This window comes from Peromyscus eremicus, chromosome 9, assembly GCF_949786415.1.
Source record: "Peromyscus eremicus chromosome 9, PerEre_H2_v1, whole genome shotgun sequence".
In the NCBI taxonomy this organism is placed as follows: domain Eukaryota; kingdom Metazoa; phylum Chordata; class Mammalia; order Rodentia; family Cricetidae; genus Peromyscus; species Peromyscus eremicus.
In genome coordinates, this window is record NC_081425.1 from 91,899,670 (window position 1) to 91,925,220 (window position 25,551).

The window sequence follows — 25,551 nt, forward strand, 5'->3', positions numbered from 1 at the left end:
CATTCAATATTTGAATGTTTCTTTTGTGGTGTTTTATCTTGATTTTTGAAATTAACATTGTCAATATATGATATATAATAGAATCATATATATGCGTATTATAGATATATAATTGAATTCATAAAACTTCAGAATTTTAATTATTTTTAATTTAGTTGAAAGATATTTAAAGAATTCAAATTATTGAATGAAAGTCAAATCAACACTACTACATTGTTTCTTAGACTCTTCACCACATGTTTAACTAATCAAAGATTTACTTGTCTAAATGCAGATTCTCTAAGTAGTAATTTTGAAACATGGAAAATTCTGAGGCCACAAAGTTCAACAGTCCCCTAAAATTTATTTTTACACACACACACACACACACACACACACACACACAAACCCAAAACAAAACAAAACAAAACACTACATATTTAATTTTATTGTTTTTTCATTACCGGGCCAAAAAAATTAATTAAAAAAAAGTTAAATCTGGGAAGTCATCAAGTTCGCAAGCTCAAAGCAACTATTTAATTAGGATTTCCACACCCTGATGTTCAACTTCCTCCTTGGCAGGAATAGACTGTTTTGCTGGAAAAGTCATCCTGTGCAGGAATATCACCAGCTGCTTCTGGCCAGTTGAGCACCTCCCACAGAAAATGACTGCGCTTCTTCAAGTAGCCTGAGTAGCCTGAGGTCATTCAGGGAAGCTAGCTTCAGTTTGGTTTGCCAATAGCTGAAGCCAAGATGCTTAATCTCACCTCATTCTTCCTTCCACCCTGCAGGGAAGTAGCCAGGCAAGAAGGATGTTGTTTTCAAAGAAGGCAGTCCCTGGATGCCTTGGCATCTATGTATGCTTGATTATTCAACCCAAAACCGTTCCTTCTAGAACAAGGAGTCTAACGGTGCTGGAACTGTAGTAAATTTCAAGCATTAGTTCTATTAGCTGGAGATAAATGCATAGAGCAGAACAGACTATACAGGACTATATGTGGCCCTCTTTAAAGCAAAAGATACAAAATTACAAATAGGAGCTACTTCAGGAAAGGGAAAGTTGTTTAGAATAAGAAAAGAAACCCCTTAAGTTGAAGATTTAAAAAACCAGAGGACATACCTTTTAAATAGTGCAAACGCCAGAAAAACACTCTATTGATTAACTTCCTGGCAAAGCCTGTAATGCTCTCTCTTTTCAAATTTAGGGTGGCATATTCTTTTCTTGCTTTTCGTATTTCGTAATGTCATTTTATCTAGAGAGAATTGAAATACAGTTTAACATATCTTTTAGTATGGCTGAGGTAGGCTAGGTAAAGCATGCAGTTTGCACAGAGAAACACTTGCTCATTGTGAGTTGTTAGTTTCTCTACTGCAAATGCAGGGATTATTTATGTGTTGGTGTGTGTTTGTGTCCTGGAGATGATGCTAAAGCCGAACATATGGTAGGGAGTGTTCGACCACTGGCAATCTAACAAATTTCATCTTATTTGATTCCTATAAAAAAAATAAATGTGGCATGATCGGGTGTTCTTGAGAACTAAATTCTAGTTTTTAATTTATGATGACTGTGGAAGTTTGCCTCAGAGCAGCCCCTGGCTCTGTGCATTTCTGCCTGTCTCCTGGGAGCTCAGTATCATCATAGCACATGGTTAGTTTCAAGTGGCTGCCTGTCCTTGTGCTGAGATCTGCGTGGTTTTGCCCAATGGGAGTGCATTCTGAGATGCCTGACCACAAAGTAGCCATTGTAAAAGGTAACTACAAGTGGCGTAAAACTCGGATGATACTGAATCTGAGGCTGCTTCCACTCATTCCATTTTGTCTTTCCTTAGAAGGGTCTGCTCCCAAACCACCCGGGACTACCCAGTGGGAGGGTCAAATTAGGAAAGAGAGCGTGGTTTTCTCCTCTCACTACTTATAATAAATGTCTAGGTAATTAGCTCATAAATGCAGAAGACTTATTTGGCTCATAGTCACATGTGGCTGCTCAGTTGTGCTGCTTTGAGCTAGTGGTGAACATGGCCAGAGAGCTGGGTGGGACAAAACCACTTACATAACATGGCCTGAGAGCAAATACATCAAGAGAGAGACTGGGGTCCCAGTATCATCTTCAAGGGCATGTCCTAATGACCCAACTTCCTTCCGTGAAGCTCCACCTACTAAAGGCCCATCTTCCAATTGTGCCACTCTGGGGACCACACTTTTACTTAACACATGCACCTTTGATGGATCCTGATTAGAACGGAAGGCCGGTCAAAGGAGAAAAATGGGTTAGTCGTTTTAACCAACCGTGGTGGAAACATGTTGCTTTCCAATATTACCAGAACATGTATACACACGGCCAGGGCTGCTCCCAGGAAAGTGTGTGGCCAGGCGAGGGTGCTGGAGTTTCAGGTTCCTGAGCTTGGTTCGTGGGCAAATCTGTCCACGTCCGGAAGGATGTAATTGCAAAGATGTAGGAAAACAAACAGGTGAGCAAGCAAATGGACTGTGAATGAAACAGCAATAGCAATGAAACTTCTGTGTATAAACTGTTCCAGAATGGGAAAGTAGTGCTAAGACAGTGTTGTGGAAGCACCTAGACTGTTCACACCACGACAGGGGGCTTAACAAAAGATTTCCAGGTTTGTGCTAAAAACCCTGAGGCTGGAGTTATAGACCCTTACTGTATCCTTATTCGAGGAGCAGCTTGCCCTAGGGCAAATTTGCTGTGGGAATGAATTCCATTAAGTGAGGTTTTCAGAGTGATGATAAACAGACATGAACTCCAATCCACTGCCATCAAGAGCATCATCAGACCCAGGAAGAGAGTAGGCATTTTACTTTCCCTCAAATCCCTTTGGATCAGTCCCATTCTGCTGCTGCTGCGATAAAACACCACCGCCAAAAGCAATTTATAAAAGTAAAAGTTTATTTGGGCTTAGAGGTTCCGGAGGGAAAATCTATAACGTCAAGGAAAGCATGGTGTAGTGGTGGAGCAGGAAGCTGGGTGATCACAGCTTTCATCCACATGCAGGAAGCAGCTGAGAGTGAACAGGAAATGGGGTAAAGCTATGAAGCTCCAAAGCCCATTCCCAGTGATGTGCTTCCTCCAGTAAGGCTTTACCTTCTAAAGGTCCCACAAACCTCCCAAGCAGCACTACCAATGGTGAGACCAACCGTTCAAATACACCAGACTCTGGGGCATTTTTCATTCAAACCACCACACTCTTGGAGCTCTGGCATCCAATGGGAGAGTTTGGTTAATAGTTAATAAATTGAAAGAAGCTGTGTGTGTGTGTGTGTGTTTCTCCCTTTTCAGATTTATTTGAGAATAGTTATCAGACTTTATATTTATTTATTTTATTGATCGATTGATTGAGACAGGGTCTCATTATGTAGCCCTGGCTGGAGGGGAGATCCACCTGCCTCTGCCTCTTGAGTGCTGGGATTAAAGGAGTGTGACACCACACCCAGCATGCAGTGCATTCTGAGGATTCTAGATCTGTTTCTAGAGTCCAGGATTTCTAGATTGTGTTTCAGATAGAGAATGATGATTCCTCATTCTGTAGCCAGGAAGACAAGATGTATAAATGCTCACAGAGTTCTTAGAATAATTTTAACCTGCACATCTTCTGTTGGGGGGTTTTGTCTTTGCTATGACAGAAATTAAAACAAGTGAAAGTTTATTACAGAATAGAAGCACAGACCTCCCATAGGCAGAGGAGCCAGAAACAAAGATTCAGGTTGCAATTCCTGGAGAAGAGTTTCTGTTTTCATGCTTTTTCCAGACAAGGGAGGAGGCTTCCAGTGTGCATGCGCCACTTTGCACACTGCTCAAAACACGCCTGTATTTTTGTTCTATCTCTCCCTTGGGAAGCTTTCCCTATGCTAATGTAGTATAATGAGGCATAATGAGGATCCGGGTCAGTTCCCCGTCAGTTTCTTTGCTGCCGTGGTGGTGGCTGGTCCTGACCACAGCTCAGTTCCTCTGCTTGCTTGCCACAGTGCAGCTGCCTGCTTGTTTTCTGCTGGCTCCCTGTCTCATCAGAGCAGGAAGCTTGGTGCTTGCAGAATAAAAACAATGGGGATGCTTGCTGGCCATTTCTCAATGTACTTGTGAAGACTGACTGTCGCTGGCTCATTTCATGTTCTTTCCACCCAGCACACTCCTTGACAATAGCAATTAAGTGACTTACATTTGGCTCACAAATGAAGGAGAAAATAGATAGAAGGATTTTGTTTAGCCATTGTCTAAGAAAAGGAATTGGGTCTTTGTCAGACATTATCTGCCTTGTACTTCCAGAACTGTGTTGGTGTTGAATTGAGGAGCTGATCTTTTATTGCTGCTTACATACATGTACTTCCAAGTGACAGGTGAGGATGGTCAGGGTTCTAAGTCTGTGCTTGCTTCCTCCAGAAAAAAAAGCTCACCATCACCAGCAGCATCACCGGAAAAAAGTACACCTTTGTCACCGACTCAGCCAAGACCTGTAAATATTTGCTGAGCCTCTGCTCTGCCCAGCACTGGTTTAATGCACAGATGAGCTCTGGGCAGCCTCCTCATCTTCTAAGTGGTGAGTATATACTGTATTAGCAACACACAAGCTCTCATAAAATAATTTGTATGAAAAGATATAGTTGACACCCAAATAGCTGAAAAGTCTAAAATCATCACCAACAATGGCAGAAACACAATAAAAGTGAAGTATAGATTTTATTCTCAGATAGATAAAAAGTGGAAATAACACTAGGAGGAAAATTGATACAATCTTCCCAGAATGCAACTGGAGACTTCCCCCCCTCCCCCCTCCCTCCCTCTCCCCTCCTCTTCTTCCCTTTCCCTCTCTCTCCCTCCCTCCCCCTGTCCGTCCATCTAACTTTGTAAAAGCTGAAAGGAGATCTATATCCCTTTGAACTCACAATTTTACTGCAGACAGTTGTCCTGAGGTAATAAATACAGACGAGGATGGTAAGTGGAACTGTCCATGGTACAGTGCTGAGTGAGAAGGGCAGGAGAGGAGCCCTGAGCGCAGTATTATAATGGGACATCTCCATCCTTCAGAGCGGGTGGGACGCTAGCCAGGCATACTACTGAGCAGTTAAATTGTAACAGGAGTAACCTAGAAATTAAACCTGTCATTTTGCTTAAGTTTTAGTGATGTATATTTAAATTTGAATGGATAGTTTATGTATATTCATGTAGTTAACATTCACATGTTATAAAACAAGAAATAATACAGAAATAAGCAAAATCAAAATCTTTTTTTAATTATTTTTTCATATATTCTACATACCAACCACAGTTTCCCCTCCCTCCTTTCCTCCCACTTCCTCCCCACACCTCCTATCTACCCCGACTCATCCATTCTTCCTCATTCTCCATTCAGGGACAGGCCTCCCATGGGAGTCAAACAAAGCATGGCACATCAAGTTGAGGCAGGACCAACTGCATCAAGGCTGGGCGAGGCAACTCAGCATGGGGAATAGGTTCCCAAAAGCCAGCTCAAGCACCAGGGACAGGTCCTGATCCCACCACTAGGATCCCCACAAACAGACCAAGCCCCACAACTGTCACACACATGCAGACTCCACAGCTGTCAGTCTAGAGTCTGTGAGCTCCCATGAGCCAGGTCAGCTGTCTCTGTGGGTTCCCCTGTCATGACCTTGACACCCCCCCCCCCCCGCCTTATACAACCCCTCCTCCCTCTCTTCAACAGGAGTCCCTGAGCTCGGCCCAGTGCTTGGCTGTGGATCTCTGAATCTACTTCCATCAGTTACTGAATGAAGGTTCTCTGATGACAATTAGGGTAGTCACCAATCTGATTACAGGAGAAGGCCAGTTTGGGCACCCTCTCTACTATTGTTAAGAGTCTTAGCTGGGGTCATCCTTGTGGATTCCTTGGAGTTTCCCTGGTACCAGCAAAACCAAAATCTTACTACCTTAAGGAGTTATACATGCAAACATGGCTATTTTCTTCATATTTCTCAGTATTAAACTTTACCAATGAGCATTATTACTGATGTAATAAAGAGATTAATGGCTTAAGTGAGGCCATACAGTCACATGACACTAGTTAGTGTTTATTGAGCATGTGCTGTGGAGCCATTGACTACTCTTCTTACTCCTTCCCTTGTGATAATCACCTCATTTTGAGGGCTGGAGAGATGACTCAGTGGTCAAGAGAATTGACTGCTCCTTCAGAGGACCTGGGTTTGATTCCCAGCACCCACATAGCAGCTCACAACTGTCTGTAACTCTAGTTTCAGGGGATCCCAAGCCCTCTTCTGACCTCTGAGGGCACCAGACATACATGTAGACAGACATATATACAAGCAAAACACGCCTCCTGGCACACATAAAGAGTTCATTTATGATCACAGCATACACATTTTTTTCTCTAACTGTGCTAGTTAAGTCAGTCTATGAGGCTAGACCTGCATTACTGTGAGGAGTAAACCAAGCATGAAGTGAAGCCATGTGCCAGCTGCCTGGTGGTGAGGCCAATCATTAAACCTGGAGCTTCCAGAGCCCAGAGCCTATTTGCTTCATCCCCCTGCCTCTGCCTTTCACCATTCATCAAGCATAGCCTTTAGTGGCTGAGACTTTGCTTGAGTGCCGACCTCATCGTGGTTGCCTTTGGCATCTAAGTGTATTTCTATTCCTACTTATAAAAGGGAACGATTAGCTACAACGATGCCCTGAACACCTCTGAGATGCTAGGGATGTGGAAACTCAGGACCCGCCTCACATCTATTGAACCAGAATGCACATGTGCAAAAGAACCTATGGATTTCAACACAAGTAGAAGGCAGTGAAGCCTTGGCTGAGGAGGCGGGCTGAAGAGTCCCTGAGACTCCGCTGAGTGCCACCTAGCAGCTGCGTGGCTTTGGGTAGCTCACCTCCCTCTCTCTGAGTCTTGGTGTCCTCATGAGTGCACACTGACCATCTCAGGTCTGTGCTGTGCTCCAGTGGGGCAGCACGTCACATTTCTAGCTCCCTGCCCAGTGCTCAGTGTACTGTGACAGTGATGACAGTAGCCTCTACCTCTGGGTTTTGTTTCTGTTCCGGCCAGTATGCACAGAGGTCTGGACACTGGGCTTCAGGGGCCAGTCCACGGCCCGAATGAACTGGAGAACAGGATCAGAGCTTTCAGAAGCAGAACCAAACACAGGGACTAAAAGTAACTCAGGGTCTGAAACAGAACAAACCCGTGAATATGTCTCTGCAACCATGGACTGGCTGGTTTCAGATCTCCAGGGATCTAAGATGATAAATGCAAATTAATTGTACCTGACTTTCCTGCTGTTGCTGAGATACTGTGTGTGAAACACTACCAATACTGTTTTCATTGCCTGATTTCAGTGACTGTAAAATATTTATATAGACTTTTTGAGCTCACTTGTGAAATTGGTCCTTCCAGGCCTATTTCACTCCTAATACACTATTTTCTCAAACATCAAATTCTGTCATATATAGTAGTTTCCAGGACTCTAACATTTTATTTACATCAAAACGACCCACTTAACCAATCCCCTTTTGTCTTTTAAGAATCTCTTTGAGAAACTCTCTGCAGATATCATTTTCCACCTACCCCAACCCCGTGTGTGTGTGTGTGTGTGTGTGTGTGTGTGTGTGTGTGTGTGTGTGTTTGTCTTATATGTGTGTGCATGCACATGTGTGTACATGCATATGGAAGCCAGAGGACAAGCTCAGATGTCTTTCCTCAGGAGCTGTCTACCTTGTTTTTTGAGACAGGATCGCCCATGACTACCTGGGGCTGTTGACTGGGTAAGGTTGTCTGGCCGTGGAGCTCTAGGGATCTGTCTGTTAGCCCCCACCTCCCACCCCTCCCCAGCACTGGGGTCACAAACATGTGCCTCTGTGCTAGTTCTGAGGCTCAGACTCAGGTCCCGGTGCTTGCAGGACTGAGGAATCTCTGCACATCCCAGACATCACTTTCAGTGCTGCATGGAGGGAAAACTGACCACCTCTATCAGTCCCCAGACTCTTCCACAGCAGATCTCTTCTATCCCCTTCCCTTGGATGTGATCTTTATTTTGTTCAAATGGGACCATCCGACACTCACCCAAGAAACTGGAATCTAGGCTAACACCTTTTCATACCCCACCCATCACCACCTATGCTCAGATAGGCATCTGCCCGGGGTATGCATCCTGTTGACTGGCCTTTCAGCCTTTGGAGTGGCTTTTCAAATGGACCGGGCCAGTCATGTTTTCCCTGCTAAAGCTTGTTCACAGTTCCACACTGGACACAGAGACAAGCCCTAAGTTCTGAGGGGACTCTTCCCAGTCTGGCCCCAGCCTTGACTTCTTTCTTGTCCTGATACTTCTTTTTGCTTTCTAACTGTCTTGCATGCCATGATGATGGCTGTGGAAAACCATGTCACAGTCTTCTGTGTTTTGGTGCTCAGTGGTTGTGATGGTTAATATTGACCATCAGCTTGACAGGATCTAGAAATGCCTAGGTGACAAGCCTCCAGGAATACCCACAAAGGAATATCCAGATTAGGTTAATTGAGTGGAAAGATCCACTTTAACTGTAGATGGCACTCCATGGGCTGGAGTCCTGGATAAAACAGGAGAAAGAAAGCTGAGTGTCCACGTTCATTGCTCTTTGCTTTCTGCTTGTGGAAGCAATGTGATTAGCGGCTTCATGCTTCCGCCATCACGCCTTCCCCGTCATGACAGACAAAATAAACATTTCCTCCCGTAAGGTGCTTCGGTCAGGTATTTGGTCACAGCAAAGAGAAAAGTGATGACAATACAGTGGCCTCCACTGTGATGCTTTCCCTCGCCCTCCTGGGATCAGGCTACCAAGCTAAGCTTGCTTCTCCTAAAGTAAGTTAAAGGTAACCTCCATCTTCAAGCCTCTCCTGATTGGCTCCTCCCAGCTGATTCCTTCCCAGGGGAGTGGATAACAGCCTCCTCCTTTTGCAGACTCCGTTCTTCCACCCGTGATGTCTGCTGTGTTCAGTTGTGCATACATCTGTGATAGAGAAGGAATTTCTTGATGCTAGGACAGTATCTTACAGCCTTCTCAGCTCCAGCCTGGAACAGAGTTGTGACAAATAAGAAGGGAGATATATCTATCTCTATCTCTATCTCTATCTCTATCTCTATCTCTGTCTCTGTCTCTGTCTCTATCTCTATCTCTATCTCTATCTCTATCTCTATCTCTATATCTATCTATATATATATATTCTGATTAACTGATTAATTTAGAGACAGTCTTGCTGTGTAGCCCAGAGTAGGCTTAAACTTAGGATCTTCCAGTCTTAGCCTTCCAGGTGCTGGATTATAGGCATATGCTACAGAATCTACCTCAAATACCTTTTTCTTGAATGGATGGATGGATGGACGGACGGGTGGATGGAGGGATGATTTATAATTAATCATTTCCTTTTGATACATATTTTTCCATATTGCAAATGCAACTGTGATAAACATCATTAGAAAAATATTTTTCTGGCTTCCATGTCACTCCTTAACCTCAGAAGTATAACTTCGGGTACCAAGCTAGGGAATTTTTAAGGCCCTGCTGTGTCTTTGAATGTCATGCTGTAATGCTGGAGCTCCTTGTCATTCTGACTTTATTTTTTCACTCTCAAAGAGTAGATGTCATTGTATTTTGTGTGTTCATTTGACAGGTAAAAATGATCTCTCACTGTGGCTTTGTTTTGCTTCTTTGATGGGTGAAAAGTTGAACATTTTCCAAATGTCTCTTAGTCATCCTTCTGTGGATTGTCTCAACAGGCATTTTATTTCATAGTTATATCTGGATCCCTGGGGAGAAATAAAAATCACCAGCTCCTATAAGTGTACAGTTCCAGGATAGAATCAGGCGAGGTCTGTCATCACTACCCAGTGGCCGAAACCTTTTCTCAGTCTTTTTCCTGGAAGTGTCCTGGGCTGTGGGAGTGTCCCGGGCTATGGGATGTCCCGGGCTGTGGGATGTCCTGGGCTGTGGGATGTCCCAGGCTGTGGGATGTCCTGGGCTGTAGGATGTCCTGGGCTGTGGGAGTGTCCTGGGCTGTGGGAGTGTCCTGGGCTGTGGGAGTATCCTGGGCTGTGGGATGTCCTGGGCTGTAGGAGTGTCCTGGGCTGTGGGATGTCCTGGGCTGTGGGAGTGTCCTGGGCTGTGGGATGTCCTGGGCTGTGGGAGTGTCCTGGGCTGTGGGATGTCCTGGGCTGTGGGAGTGTCCTGGGCTGTGGGATGTCCTGGGCTGTGGGAGTGTCCTGGGCTGTGGGAGTGTCCTGGGCTGTGGGATGTCCTGGGCTGTGGGAGTGTCCTGGGCTGTGGGAGTGTCCTGGGCTGTAGGAGTGTTCTGGGCTGTGGGATGTCCTGGACTGTGGGAGTGTCCTGGGCTGTGGGATGTCCCGGGCTGTGGGAGTGTCCTGGGTTGTGGGATGTCCTGGGCTGTGGGATGTACCCGGCTGTAGGATGTCCTGGGTCCTTTTCTGAACCTATGCTTGTAGGACTGCTCCGGTGCTGCCCAGGGTCTCACACTCCTGTTTCCTTATGGCCCTAACTCAGGATGCCTCTTGGGCATTTGGGATGCTATAACTAACTTGTAACCACCAGACAGAGCCAGACATTTGTCAGCTACTTTACTGGTATCAAAATTATATTGTGGAGTTACCCACAGCCAGCAGACAGACACTGCCCTCTTAGCATGCCAGTGGCTTTGGAAAATTCTTGGGAACCCTTCCTTCTAGTCCTGGAAGACAGTACTGGCACTATCAGCTTTCCTGCTTACATGTAGGTATGTTCTAGTAGAGCACCACGGGACATAGGCCTGATGACACTGGTATCCCTGTTCCTGGTGACTCTGTCACTTTGCTGTCTGGTCTCTGTCCTGTGCATGGAACATGCCTGATGACATTGGGGCCCTGCTCTTGCAGAGTCTGTCATGCTAAGTGTTAGCCTCTGTGATCTCCGTCCCTCACCTTGACTTGTGGCTTCTGTCCTGTACACTATGCCCAGCTCAACTCACAGCACTCCCTGGGAGCATAGCTCCTGAAGAACCAGGCATGTGGGGCTTTCACTTCTCTGCTCCCTTCTGTGAGTCCCCTTCCCTAGGGGACAGCTGCTTCCTGGAATGCCAGTCTCTGTCCAGTCCTGTTTCAAGCCACTGACCCTCTTTGGGCTAAGACTGGCCACTCCCATCTCCGCCTAGAAAATCCCTTTTAGGTGTTAAGTGTCCCGTCCACCATGGTGAAGTAAAAGGTCACTGTTCCTTCAGGACTTGGTAACGAGAAGGCTGGGAGTACTTATGTGAATCGTTGGTGCTACCATCTGTGGCTCAGTGTCTGTACCACTCCCACTAGCCAGTGCGAACTGTGGAGCCAGTGGACTAAGTGTGAAACTGCTCTATACACTGACTAACCTTCGGACGAGGAGAAAACTATCCGTCCTCAAATTGTCTTATCTGTAAAATGGGTACACTATCCGCCCCAGAGAGTGATAGTGAGGATTGAGTGAGACAGTGGAAGTCACGATGCTTGCCACTGATTCTGTCACACAGGACACGTTTAGTCAGAACTAGCTGCTGCTATTGCCTTGTTCCTGGCAGGCCCAAGCTCTGGAGCAAGACTATAAAGTCTGTGCAAAAGCGACAGGTCATATTCAAATTACTTACATACCCCCATCCTTTCTTGCTTACTCTATGTAAAGAGTGATACCACAGTCCTCTTACGCTCCCAAAGTTTCAAGAAGTAATTCTTTTTAGGGGCTAGCTTGTTCAGGGGAACAGCCCTGGCAACAAACCAGAAAAGAGAAGGTCTGTTTAAGTGCTTCAATGTTCCTCACTCTCTCTTGCAGAGGTGTGTTACTGAGCATGCACACAGGCATTCACACACGTCATAACACAGATATAAACACTTCTACCTCCAATAGCCATGTCACATATGCACATACCACATGCATACAAATACCCCAGAAAACATGCATATGATGCACGTCCCCATCCGTATACACTTCTACCCACGTGTACACACAGATACCGCATACTTATATATACATGAACACTATACGTGCACAAAGAATGGGGGCCATGGGTACTGGTTGTGCCGATGCTGTTAGACTCTTTCCTTCTTGGTTTCAGTCCGGAGCAGATAGCCCAAAGACAGTCAACGTTTTCCTTTCTCCAAATACAAATGCAAGCTAGGTGTGGTGGCTCACTCCTGTAATCCCAGCACTTGGGAGGTGGAGGTAGATGAATCAGGAGTTCAAGGTCGTCACCCTTGACTGTAAAGAGAGTTCCAGACTAGCCTAGACTATAGGAGACCCTATCTCAACAACAAAACAACAAAGTGAACAAATAAAAACCCGAACAATGGCACACTAGATGCAGTTCTGAGCAAAGCCTTATTACCCTAAGAGATCTTTTAATAAAATCTCAGTTTTCTATGAATAATGCAAACAGTAAAGCCAGGCATCCCTCATGATCATAGTCTCATCTCTGGGGTCATTTATTAGGCCTTATAGAAGGGGGAAAGGAACTCATCAGAGCTGAAGGCCCACACTCCTAATTTGGGTTTATATGTCTGGCAGAGGACTCTTACATGGACTAATCCTGCCAGACATATAAACAAAGTAAACTGTGTAGAGATTAAAGATTATATTCCACAGGGAAAAATCTGATGTGGGACCCCAGGTGCTTTGATACAGGACTGTTTGCAAGGGCAGATCTGTGAGGGTGAATGCAGAATGAGATGTGGCCCTGCTGGGGCCATGAGTGGCACCAGGTAGAACAGGTTCCTGGCTGCCACTCTATCAGTTACAGGGACCATTTTGCCTCTTTTCTTAGGCTTCCAAAGTGTCTTTCATCAGCAAGTACTGATTAGAAGGACTTACATTTTCAGGGCTAGGCACAAGGACTCCCCAAGTTAGCAGGGGGCAGAATGTCAGGTCTCTCAGTGTGGAAAAAGAACTGGGTAAGGAGAGTCAGGGTGAGGAGTGTATGGTTGTATCAAGAGCAATGACTGAACCAGTGTAATCTTGTGTGTATGTCTGTCTTTTCCTCCCCCAACTCAGATCAGTTTAAGTTTGTACAAATAGCCAACTTGAATTCTGCACACCAGACACAGACCAACCCTCTCACTTGGGTTCAGAAACTGTCATCCTCGGAAAACGAACTGTGTGTACCCAGGTTACAGAATGCCATGGGAGGCCGACTGAGCACATCCGTGGAGAGCATGCAAGGCAGCAAGAAGATCGGGATGGAGGGAATCAGAAACAGGTAGGTTTTGTTTTTCTTCAGAGCCAAGACTACCAGGTGTGTGGTGCACCGGAGCAGGTTTAAAGTCAATGGACTTTAATGCCAAAGGATCGTGTATGTTCACTGTGTTGCTTTTAACTTGATCCAGAGATCGACTGTAGACCACTACAATGACTGACTAAGCTGATTGCCGTCGGGCCAGGTCTCACTCCCATATCCTTCTGTTCATACCTTCTGGTACAGAAAGAGCTAGGTGGTAACAGGAAGTTGAAGAAGGTAAAGTTAGCAAATGCCAATAATCACCTTTGGACTATCATAAGCAGGGTACTGCTCTTGGAGCTTGTTCTGCAACCCACACAACTCTGTGAAGTTGGTTTTATCATTATCTCTATTTTCCAGAAGGGAAGCTGAAGGGGCTAGGACTTAAAGACAGCTGCCCATCCTGGAGGCTGTCCTGGTAACCCTGACATGCTGCTACTTTCCAGGCTGATGGCTTGGCATTTAAATTCGAATGTGAAAGCAGCGAGCTCATAAATGCAGTGTTCATTGTAAAACAATGATCCATACGTTTAAAAATAGCCCAGAACTTGGATTACACTTACAAGGCAAGTTACATAAATAGCACCGATTCCCAGGCTGTGTGCTGAGGAGGGGGTGGGGCGGCAGGATCCGCTTTTGGGGGGAAGATGAGTTATACATCTGCTTCAGCAGGAGAGAATGGATGGTTTCAGTTCAAATAACTGAAATACATGCATATACACAGACACCTTAAAGTAATACTTAGAAAATTATTGCTCCAATTCTACTGATGCAAATGTACCTCACTCTGCAGTACAAAATCAATCAATAACGAGGAAGCAAAACTCATTCTGGGTCTCCACAGCAAACCACCCCAAGAACAGTGGCATAGCCCAAAAGCCATCTTACTCTGCTTCACAACTTTGTGGGTTAGAAAAGGAGGCAGGACTTTGCTTTGTGTGATAAAGAGGGTATCTTGACAGTCATCAGCAGGTACCCCTGTATAGAGGTGGCTGGGATAGGCTGAATGCTGGCACCCTCTTGCCCCATGCAGCCTCAGGAGGCCCTATCCATATAGTGGCTCCAGCAAGGGTCTCCACTGCTGCTCTGGGCTCTGAGAACTTGGGGAGAGCTTGCCAGTGGTCATACCGTGTAGCCCAGAGACCAGCACACATCTGCCATCACTCCTGGGTTCACACAAATTCAAAGGGACTAGAAATGGGCCTGTCTTAATGTGTGAGCGTCAATGGATTTATGGCCTCTTTTACCTGTCACCCATTGGTTTAGAGGACTTTATAGCACTTCATTGTTTACCAGCAGAAGCAGGACTGTGAAGAGTCAGCAGCCAGGGGTGATTGCTGCCATGCCTGTTAGAACCCAAGTTCTGTTCCTGGTGCCCACACAGTGGAAGGAGGAAACCAACTCCTGAAAGTTGTCCTCTGACCTTTACACACACTGTAGCATGTGTGTGCCCCAACACACACACACACACATACACACACACACACACACAATTTTAAATGTAAAGAAAAATAGAAAATGCAGAAGTGATTATGACCTATTCCAGGCCATCGTGTTAGCTTTCTGTTACTGTAACAAAATACCTCAGGTAATAACTTTGAAAAGAGGTAAGGTTAATTCTGGCTCAGTTTCAGTTCAAAACCCACTGGTTTTGGACCTGTTGTAAGGCAGCACACCATGGAAGGAGTATGTGGTAAGAGAAGCCCATTCGTTTCTTGTGGGTAGCAAAGAAAGGATAGCAAGAGGAAGGAACTGGGGGTCTACTATCTCGTTCCTCTAAAGACCTCTGTTAAAGTTTGGATAGGAAGTGTCTTTCAAAAAAATCTCATATGCTGAAAACTTGCTTCCTGCCTGGTGACACTATTTTAGGAAATGCTGGAAACTTTAAGGGATGCGTTTAGCTAGAAGTAGGTCACTGGGGGACAGGTCCTTAGGAGTATATTGCCTCCGTCTGTCTCTCTCCACTTCCTGTCTGCATGAGGCAAGCAGCCTCTACCACACGCTTCCATGATGCTCTCCTTGGCCCCAGTGGCACTCAGTGCTGCCGAGGGCTGTGGCTTGAAACCCTTACCGTGGACCACAGTGAATCCCCCTCCCTTGCGTTGCTTCTAGCAGACATCACAGTAACACAGTCTGTCTAAGATAACCTCTTCCCAAGCCTTACCTCTAAAGGTTCTTCTTCCCAATAGACCCACAGCAGGGGCCCAAGCCTTTAACTACACACGGGTGCGGGAGGACACTTATTGAAATCATAGCAACCACAGAAGAAATGTCTCGACAGCATGGCAGCCATGAGAACAGTAGGGCTTGGAGTGTCTTCCCGTATAGGAGCTTTACAACACTGTCTGGCAGCCCGCCCTCTGACAGGAAGCTGAGCGGAGCCTCCCGCCAAGCCCACTCCTTACACTCCTTCTTTACACCTTTGCTTTTTAAGTGACCAACTTTCACAGTTCCTAACAACTCATGCCACAGGAGGTTACTGGTGACCTTTAGGCAAAGCAGGAAACCCCAGGACTTGTCTAAGTCTTTGGCCATCTGGTAGTCCACCAAGAAACACACAGGAACCTATGACTTGGGGAAGGTGGGGCTTATGAGTGGGAAGGAGTGAGCAAGAGAAGGGGGAGCGTTAGTCCAGGGTGCGGGTCGTGAAGGAGCTACTGGGGGTGACCAGGGCTCAGCTCCACCTGGTGTTGGAGCAATTGCCCTGAACTCTAGGGAAGGGTGGTAGGAACCTGTCCCTTTTTATGGTGGTCAGGATGGGTTTAAGGTCTAAGTCAGGCATAGGTACAGTGGAGTGTGTGTGTGTGTGTGTGTGTGTGTGTGTGTGTGTGTGTGTGTGTGTGACATCAAGTCTTAATCGGCAGGTAAGATAGTGTTTAATTAGACAGAGGGGAGGATTGACATGGACAAGCCTGTCCGTCTAACTAGAGTAGTTTCTTCAGCATCTGTCCTGGGTGGGTGCTGAGGATTCGGTATTCACGGCACACACTCGGTCCATGTTGTTTACACAGAGTTCTGAGTACAGAGATGTTGGCTTCCTTCCCTTCATCACCTCTCTGAAGCCTTTTCTGGCTGTCCAGCGAAGGGCTGGCTCCTCCGCTGCACTGGTTCCATTTAGGACAGCCCCGCCCGCCGTGTGTGCCCACTCCGACAAGCACATGCTTTCATCCGTCTGCTCTCAGCACAGAGACTCCCAAGAATAGCAATGCACCAGTTGTATCCTCAGCTCTGAAGCCAGAATGTGGAAGTTTTCAGTAAATGGATTTTGAGAGGTTGGCATTTTGAGAAAGAGAGAGAGAGAGGGGGCAAAAAAAGTACTCTTTAATTGTGGTAAAATACACAAAGTATAACCATTTTATGCTTTCTATTCTATTGTTTCCAAGGCAGTGAGTGGCACTGGGCACATTCCCATTGTTGTTGGGTCTCACCATCCTTCACGGGGTCTTCATCTTCCCACGTGGAAACCACCTTCCCTCAGCACTTCCTCCCACCCAGGCTAACCCTACCCCAGCCTTTGGTACCCACTACCTACTTTCTGTCTGTGAGTGTGACTCCTCTAAGTTCCTCATATAACAAACTCCCTCGTACACCATTTGTCTTTTTGTAGCAAACAGGAAATGGATTTTGAACAGTTGAGAGCTGGTTCCCCTGGTAGCCCAGATCACGTGAGCCACAGAAACCCAGGCCAGATAAGCCCTTGCTATTCTTCAAAGGGCACCCAGTGACACCGCCCAAGCCCCTCTCAGGTCCTCCCTGAGTGTTGGGATTTTTCCTTCCCTTGAACCTGTGGGACGCTGCCAGTGTCTCTCCCTGTGCACTTAGGTGGGCTTGGAAGCCTAGTACCCCATAAACCTTCCAGAGGGCTGGCCCATCTCTGACTCACATACTTTGCGAGTCCAGGCCTGGCCCCTTAGTGGGTTTTCGTCAAATTGGGTTGGACTTGCCGTAGGACCAAAGGCAAAGGTGAGTAGATACAGAATGAGGCTCCGTCCTGCTTAGAAAGGGCTGTTCTGGTCTGCCCCATACAGAACGAGGCTCCGACCTGCTTAGAAAGGGCTGTTCTGGTCTGCCCCACACAGAATGAGGCTCCGCCCTGCTTAGAAAGAGCTGTTCTGGTCCGCCCCTGCTCCCACCGCAAGCTCCACCTCCCAATCCTGGGGACCCTGAGAGGGTCCATGGGCAGCTGCCTGCACCAACATCCCCTGCAGCAGTCCAGTTGTCTAGTCTGTGTGGTAAGGGTAGCCTCCCTGGTGTTGGGACAGACTGAGTGACGTTGATCTGGTGGTTGGCTGTCCCCAGAGCTCTGAGCACACACGTATTGGCATCTGTTCTTACGTTCTGCACTCTGCTCCTTCCCGAGTGTGTTTTTGAGGTGGCCCTGGGTCACTTGATTCATTATCAATCTGCTGTCTAGAACAGGCTTTGCTTACTGGAATATTAATTGTATGCACTAGTCTGTTTTCTGTTGCTATAAAAGTGATGCACAAGGCTGGGTACCTTAAAGGGAGAAGGGGGTTTAGGTAGCTTACATTTTGAAAACTGAAAATCCAGACAGCATGGTGCTGCTGGTTCTGCTGGGCCCTCGACTCCCAACCTAGCTGCTTTATCTCACAGCAGATGACTTTGTGGGAATGCATATTAGAGAGACTCAGTGGAGAGCCGGGTTCAGGGGCCAGGCCAATCTTGCCTTTTTAGAACTATCTCAGAGAACTAACAGGGGGTCCCAAAGGAACTAATTAATCCCTTCCAAGGAGGGCATCCCTCGTGACCTAATCATATCCCTCTAGGCCCCTCTTTTTAAAAATCCAACCACCTCCCAACAGTACCTCCTGGAGGACCAAACTTTCAACAGTTGAACCCTTAAGCCTTGGGGAACAAATGACATCCAAAGCATGCCACTGCACATTTAATCAGTGAAACACCTGCACAGTAACTCCCAGTGTGACGAGGGGACATCCAACTCCCATGCACTGAGAGATGGACGAGCATGGAGTCCTCAAGGGGCACAGCACATGTGGGGTCGCCTGGCCCTTCTGGGGACTTTTAGCTGAAAGCAAGAACAAACCATCAAGTGTCAGGAGAGCCGCCACAGCTCTGCACTGCTTGGGTTTGGTGATGTCGTGAGCCTGGGAAACTGGAAGATCACTCCTATTTTATTGCCAAGGAACTGGGGTTCTAGAGCTGTTGCATAAACAAACTAAGGTGGACAGTGGGAGTCCATGTGAGGTGTGGGTGACTATGATGAGCCCTCTGGGACAGAGACCCAATGCCATTCCTGCTCACGTTGTCTTCCTCACTGACACAGCCTGTGGGGGAATTGGTCTAAGGATCTGCTGAGTTGCTTGGTACAAAGCTGCCTTCTTCAGGCCACACTAACAAATGGCCAAGAAGATCCCTTCCAGGAGCATCTGATCTTACATTTGCATCTTTCCCCTCAGCCCTTACATTGGCCAAGAGCAGCTGGACAGCGTCAGTTTGATCCAAAAGCCAACTCAGAATCTCTCTGGGACAGCTGTTCAGAGCATGCGCACAGGTACTGACCAAACAGTGGGCAGGTGTAGGGAAGGGGGCCTTCCAGGTGTCACTTCTTCTCAAACCACCTCTTCAGTTTATTTCCCAATGAAGGTTCACAGTCATTTTGCTTTAGAAATTCTTCTCAAAACCTTTTGGAGTTGGGAAGACCTCTCATAGTCAACATCTGGCCTTGGGTGTTGCTTGATTCTAGAAGGGGATAGTTTTGAGGAGGTGGTTCCCAAAACTGTGGTCAAGTATGAGGAATATCAGCTCTGCTGCTTCTCATGGGCGCAGAGTATCTCTCAGTGCTCCCCAGAAAGCATGCACATGGAGAGCAGCATGCTTTTCTCTACAAGTTCCCAGTCAAAAAAACAAAGACAGAGTGCTAAGGAGAGTACTGGTCCTTGAAGGATGTTGACCCAGAAGCCAGATCTGAATGCAGTCACATCTCTCTTCTGTTAGCTAAACTGCCAGACTCAGGCAGTTTCTTGGGGAAGGAAAGATGTGAATTTCCTGTGGTGGTCAGTCAACAGTGGGGGATTTTCCCACCGGAACTGGGACAGAAATCCTGTCTGACCCAAAGACTCCAGCTTTCAAGGAGCAGCTTTAGGCTTCTGCTTTGGGTCTCCTTCAGACACAAATGGGAAGTATTCCAGGACATGGAAGCTGGACCATCAGCCCCTGCACTTTGGTGAGTAGTGGAGACCCAGTTAGCTTTCTTTTATTAGAACACATTTCCGAGAGAAGTCAATTTTAAAAAAGGAAAGGCAGGAAGACAGAGGCAGGGCCATCTCTGTGAGTTGAGGCAAGCCTGATTTACATATCGAGTTCTGGCCATGCCAGGGCTACATAGTAAGACCCTGTCTTAAAACAAAAATAAAGGAAAGGTTTATTTTTGCCCATGACTTCAGAGGTATCAGTCCAGGTTGCTGGGCCCTGTTGCTTTGGGCCTGTGACAACAGAGTGTATCATAGTGAGAGTGGATGATGGGTGAAGCTTCTTCACTGATGAGACTCAGGAAGCAGAAAGAGCGACCAAGAGACTGTTGTTGAGTACCCCTTCAAGACCACACACGCAACGACTCAATTTCTATGCACCTTTAAGGCACCTTCTCTTAAAGGTTGCATTCCCTCCAGTAGCAACACACAGCAGCAACAAAGCTTTCAACTCATGGTCCTTTGGGGGAACATTCAAGATCCAAGCTATTGCAAGACTCAGAGGGGAAGACTTTGCTGTCTCATCTCTGTGTTTAGTTTCAGTTGTCTCTGACAGGAAGTACAGCCCCCACTTACCCTCCATCTTGTCTCAAGACCAGTGCAGGAAAAAAGTTAAGGGAGCATGGTGGCTCATGCTTCTAATCCAAGTGCCTCGAGCACAGAGGCAGGGCGATCAAGCGTTTGAAGCTGGTGTTGGATTCATCGTGAGTCGGAGGCCAGCGTGAGCGACATAGAGAGATCATGTCTAAAAAAAATGACAAGGACTAGAGGTCTAGCTCAGAGATAGGACACTTGCTTAACATGTACAAGATCCTAGGCTCCATCTCTAACACCAATGGGGAGGGCTGGCTTCTGGTGAATTACTCAGAAAACAGACCCCGTCCATCGGCCATCCTGCCGTGGTCTCCACTCTTGTAGCCCGGTGTTGACCAGCAGTGACCCAGTTGTGTTTCAGCCAAATACGTGCTCAGCGATCGGTTCCCAGGCCGATGGGAGATTTGCTGTGAGCTGCTCTTGCTTGGATGTGTGTGCGTTTTGTTGGGTTCCAACTGATTTGGGAGGAAAACCCAAATATGGTGCTTTGATTCTGCCTCCAGAGTCACAGAATAGCTGGAGGAAGAGCTGTGCGGAAGAACCCAACCCAGACATCGTGTGTGTGACATTGAAGCGTGATCCACATCGTGGTTTTGGTAAGAGGGTTCCTTGAAGGGGAGGCCCAGGCTCTGCTCTGCAGAGGGTGGATGAGCACTGTTCATCTCCCCAATCTGGCCTCTTCCTTCCTACCTTGCATTTTTCAACAGTTCCTTCCATTTTTTCCTTCCTTTCAGTGCCCACAAAGAACACAAAGACTTTTGGGACGAAGGATTCCTTGCAAGTGCTGATGTATTTTCAGGGTGCATCTAAGCACAAGATAAAAATAAAATCCTCTCTCCCCACACACCTCACGCTGACCTTTCTCCAGTATAAATAGGTTCTTAGTGATGTAGAGGAGTAGGCAATCTTTCGTATCTTCAATTATCAGTCACATTTAAAAATACTTAAAACCACGTAAGAAAAAAACAACGACCCTGAGACAGGGTATTTGGTTAGCAATCATCTTTCCTGGGAATGGGGAGAAGGCTCCGCTGATGAAACGCTTGCCATGCAAATGTGCCAACAGAGTTCCAATCCCCAGCACCCACATCAAAAAGTTGGGTGTATGTGATATTATGCCTGTAATCCCAGCACTCAGGAGGCTGAGCCAGGGATTCCTCCAGCAAGCTGGCTAACGAGACCAGCTGAGTCAGTGAGCTTTGTGTTCAGTGAGAGACTGCCTCGATAAAGTGGAGGGGCTGAAGTCCCCGTGACGGCTCACAAACGTCACTTCAGTCTCAGGGGATATGACACCTTATTCTGGCTGCCACAGGCATTACACACACGTGGTACAGAGATAGACATGGAAGTAAAACACCCATAAACATACAAGAAAAAGAACTTATACAGTAATTAGCAATCCAAGAAGACATCCATAGTCAAACTCTGGGGCTCCCCGTGCACATGCGCACACACACACACACACACACACACACACACACACACACGCGCACACGCATACACACATACACACACACACACACGCATGTGAACTTGCACACATGGAAAACACACACAGAGATGGGCAACCCCATCTCCTGCCACAAAGCCAGCTGTGTTGGTGGGCTGCATTTCCAGCTTCAGCTGTGGGTGGTAAAGGGAGCAGTCCGCTTTCTCCGGGTGTCTCACTCAGATGCAGTTAGCAGCTGTGCCACTTGGTAGCTGTGTGAGCCACGGAGTCATTAAACATCATCTTATTGTTAAATGCCATCTTGGATTACAGGTTTTGTCATTAACGAGGGAGAAGAAGCAGACCAAGCAAAGCCAGGCATTTTCATATCTTCCCTTATACCTGGGGGACCAGCAGAAAAGGCTAAAAAGATCAAACCAGGTATACCTGAAGTTAAGTGGCCAGAGATGTTTTAAGTTACCACCTTTCTTATTTCCTTACTCGGGTTATTGAGGCTTTTTTTTTTCTCCAGGAGGGAAGATACTAGCCTTGAATCACATCAGCCTGGAGGGCTTCACATTCAACATGGCTGTTAGAATGATCCAGAATTCTCCTGACAACATAGAATTAATCATCTCTCAGTCAAAAGGTACATTTTATCTCACTTTCTGCAACAGAACAGCCTCCTCTGTTACCACCGTGGGCACAAAACACAAAGCTCCATGTAGGTCTTTTGTGTAGCTCTCGGCAAGCATGGCCCTGGCTTGCAAGGAGGCAATCCAGTGGCACAAATCAGTACGCTGGGCAGTCTCAGGGGCAGAGCGAGGTCCCGTGATTGCACGTCTTTCTGGAAGGCAGCAGCCTCCTCATTAGGTATGGCTGGATACACCCAGTGTATATGTGTTCCTGCCCACTCTCCTTGTATGACAGGGAGGGAATTCTTATTGACACTCAAGTCCAAGATTTCTGCCATTGGGCTCAGGTGGAGCAGTCAGCTGTGCAGCTGGGAAGGAGAGGGAGATTGTCTTCAGTCCGCATCTGCACAGCAAGCACAGTGTTCTTGCTGGTGTAGCGCCAGCTCAAGCTGTAAAGTCCCTGTTGTGGAAGGGTTGTTTCCTTCATCCTTTGACTTGAGAACACCAGCTAAGCAACAAACACTTAGGCCAAAGAACAATATTATGCTTGTTTGGGGGCGTTTTGGTGGGGTTCTTGATAGAGGGACTGGAGGGAGGCTGACATCCTCTCACCCTGGTTACTAAGGACCACTGATGCTTTTTTGGCTTGGTGATGTGGTAAATTACACGATGTGGCCTGTAGACTCAGGCTCATCTCTAACTGCAGACATCCCACCTTCTGTGCCCTTGGAAAACCAGTTCACACTTGCACATGCTGTCACCGGGCAGCTGCACTAGGGTCTTCCACAATGCCTCCGGGGCCAGCCCTAGCAACCCCATCATGCTAGCCTCAAGATCACTGTCTCTGTTGGAGGTTACAGCGCTGACCCCTCTTTCTGAGGCAGGTCTGTAATCTTTGGATTTTCCTTCACACTCTCCGCATTGAGGGCATTCAGTTCACTTCTTGTGTTGTCAGGCAATAACACGAGACGATCAAATCACAATTCAGCATAGTCCAAGGACAGACTACCACGATGGCCAAGATGTTAAAAACTGGTATCCAAAATCTACAGTGTTCTCACCACAGTCTTGTATTAGAATTCCAGACAACAGGTATGCCCACTGTCTAGGGGTTACATACCATCTCCCTTTGGTGGCCCAGTTACTTGTCGGGAACATGTTGCTGGGGGAAGAGGTCTAGTGATGGTCTCCTGTTAAGGCAACTGTTCTGGACTGGGTATCAGGAGCCAGCCGCTACCAGCCCATCATGAGCAGCTATGAAAGTCGATTGTAAACTGAGTTGTAATCACCCACAGAAGGTCAGGGTCCTCTAGAGCAGTGGGACCGATAGAATGACTATTTAGTATAAAAGGGGACCTTTTTAGACTGGCTTAAATGATGTAGGCCGGCAACAGTGGCTGTCTGCACCCTGGAGAGGATGAGGACAGTGGCTGCTTAGTCCAGGAGGCTGGGTGCCTCCACTGTCCCATTTGCCACTGAAGGCCTGGAGGATTCCTGGGAAGCTGCTGGTCTTCAGTTCACACTGCAAGGCTAAGGATGGATACTCAGAAGCAAGATGAGAAGGTCCAGAAAGTAAGCAATGCCACTTTCCCTTGGGTCTCTACATCTGGGCCAAGGTCAGAAGGTGCTGCCCACTCTGAAGAAAGGCTTAGCCCTCAGTTACTCATTCCTGGAAATGCCCTCACTGACCTGCGCAGGTATACAACTCTTAGCTGATTCTAGATCCTATCAAATTGCCAATCACAATTAATTAACATGACTCCTAGCTTGCACTTTTACTACACGAAGAACACGGCTGCTCATGATGGGCTGTTAGCGGCTGACTCCTGATACCCAGTCCAGAACAGCTGCCTTAACTGGAGACCATCACTAGACCTCTTCCCCCAGCAATAGACCTGCTCAGTAGGCTGGCTGGGACAGGCTGGCTTTTCAGGTCTAAAGTCCCATCCTCTGCTCCCAAGAAGGCTGTGGTAGAAAGTGAACAGATGTTTGCAATACTGCCCAAAGGACAGTGACAGTGGACTTCGAGAAAAATGATTAGGAACATGGCATTACAGACTAGCATCCCTTCCCCCCGACACTCCATATCAAAGAGATTTGGATAAAGACCAAATTTATTAAATTGAACTCATTGGATATATGAGCTTGTACATTCCCTGGGTGCTAGTAAGCTGTATCAAAGCTGGAAATCTACCTGTGCATTCCCACCTCCAGCTCTGAAGGAGATCTGTTAGCCTTTCTCCAACATGCATCTGCCGAGCCACTAATATTGTATTAGCACAATATCAGTAAATACATTTGCTGATTTATATATGCCAATTTGTGTGTGAAGTATACATATGTATGCACATACACATTTATATACACATACAAATCCTCAGTCTATGAATAATCTCTCTTCTACTAATCCTGCAGTGTTATGCTACTGACATATCTATTTTAGATATAAAGAAATCAAAGGCCAGAAATGTTAGTTATCTCACTCCAGGGCTTACCTATTGATCCCCATCTCATGTTTTTTCCTTTATTCTACGACAGTTAGAGTAAGCGGGAATCCATGCCCAGCCTACTCTTAGAGGAGCCCAGAGCCTGGCATTACCAAGAATACTGCATGTGGGTCTTTTTGTCACGTGCTGGTAGCAGCTGTGCTCCCCAGAGCTTTGCAGAAGGTCAGGGTTTAGAGAAGCCCCACGTGTTCAATGAGGGATTCAGGACAAACTAGTTCATTCTTTTGATTCTGTTTTAATTCATTCATTAAATAATTAATCTGGTTCTAATTAAACTGAGGTGACACCTTCCTGGTAGCCTGTGGAGAAGATGAAAAGATCTCGTCACCCTCTCTTCTCCCCTTCTTTACTCTCCTCCCCTCTCCTCTCCTTCCCTCATCTCTTTTCTTCTCATATCCCTTCCCATCACAAGAATGACAAGAGTTTAATAAAGAGGGGCTGGCATTCTTCACTATCCTTGCTTCCATGTTTTAATAACTGAGTCATGCAAGTGACTTCTATTTACATTTCTGATCACTTCTAGAATCTTCTGTTTATTCTAGATGCAACATTCTTCATGAAATTCTGAATTTATAGCATCCTGTGCAACTATAAAAGCTCTCATCGCTCAAGGAAAATTCTGTGTCTCATAGGATGCTACCAATATGCCAGCCTCTCCAAGCATTGACTTCTTGGCTTGTTTTTATAGGTGTTTGTGGAAACAGCTCCAGTGAAGAAAAGAACAGCACAACAAGTTCTGGCATGTTCTGTACAGACATCCTGAGCAATGGGCACCAGGGAAGAGAGTCAGCACACACATATGACCAGGACAGAAATGTCAGAGGACCGGAATTGGCTCAGGTGCAAAGCTCACCATCCAGGCAGGGGCCTTCACCCTCCCCTCTGTCATTACAGATGCTTATCCTCTTGGTCCACATT

The 25,551-nt window shown here is 46.6% G+C and overlaps 1 protein-coding gene across 1 annotated transcript in view; it reads left to right on the plus strand.

Moving 5' to 3' along the window:
* Frmpd2 (FERM and PDZ domain containing 2) overlaps positions 1-25,551 on the plus strand; it is an 83,190-nt gene that overhangs the window by 31,543 nt on the left and 26,096 nt on the right. The window contains exons 14-20 of the mRNA XM_059273137.1: positions 4,376-4,532; positions 13,016-13,220; positions 18,677-18,771; positions 20,566-20,658; positions 21,825-21,932; positions 22,024-22,140; positions 25,322-25,473. Of these exons, the coding sequence (XP_059129120.1) occupies positions 4,376-4,532; positions 13,016-13,220; positions 18,677-18,771; positions 20,566-20,658; positions 21,825-21,932; positions 22,024-22,140; positions 25,322-25,473 (927 nt within the window). The remainder of the gene's footprint in view (positions 1-4,375; positions 4,533-13,015; positions 13,221-18,676; positions 18,772-20,565; positions 20,659-21,824; positions 21,933-22,023; positions 22,141-25,321; positions 25,474-25,551) is intronic.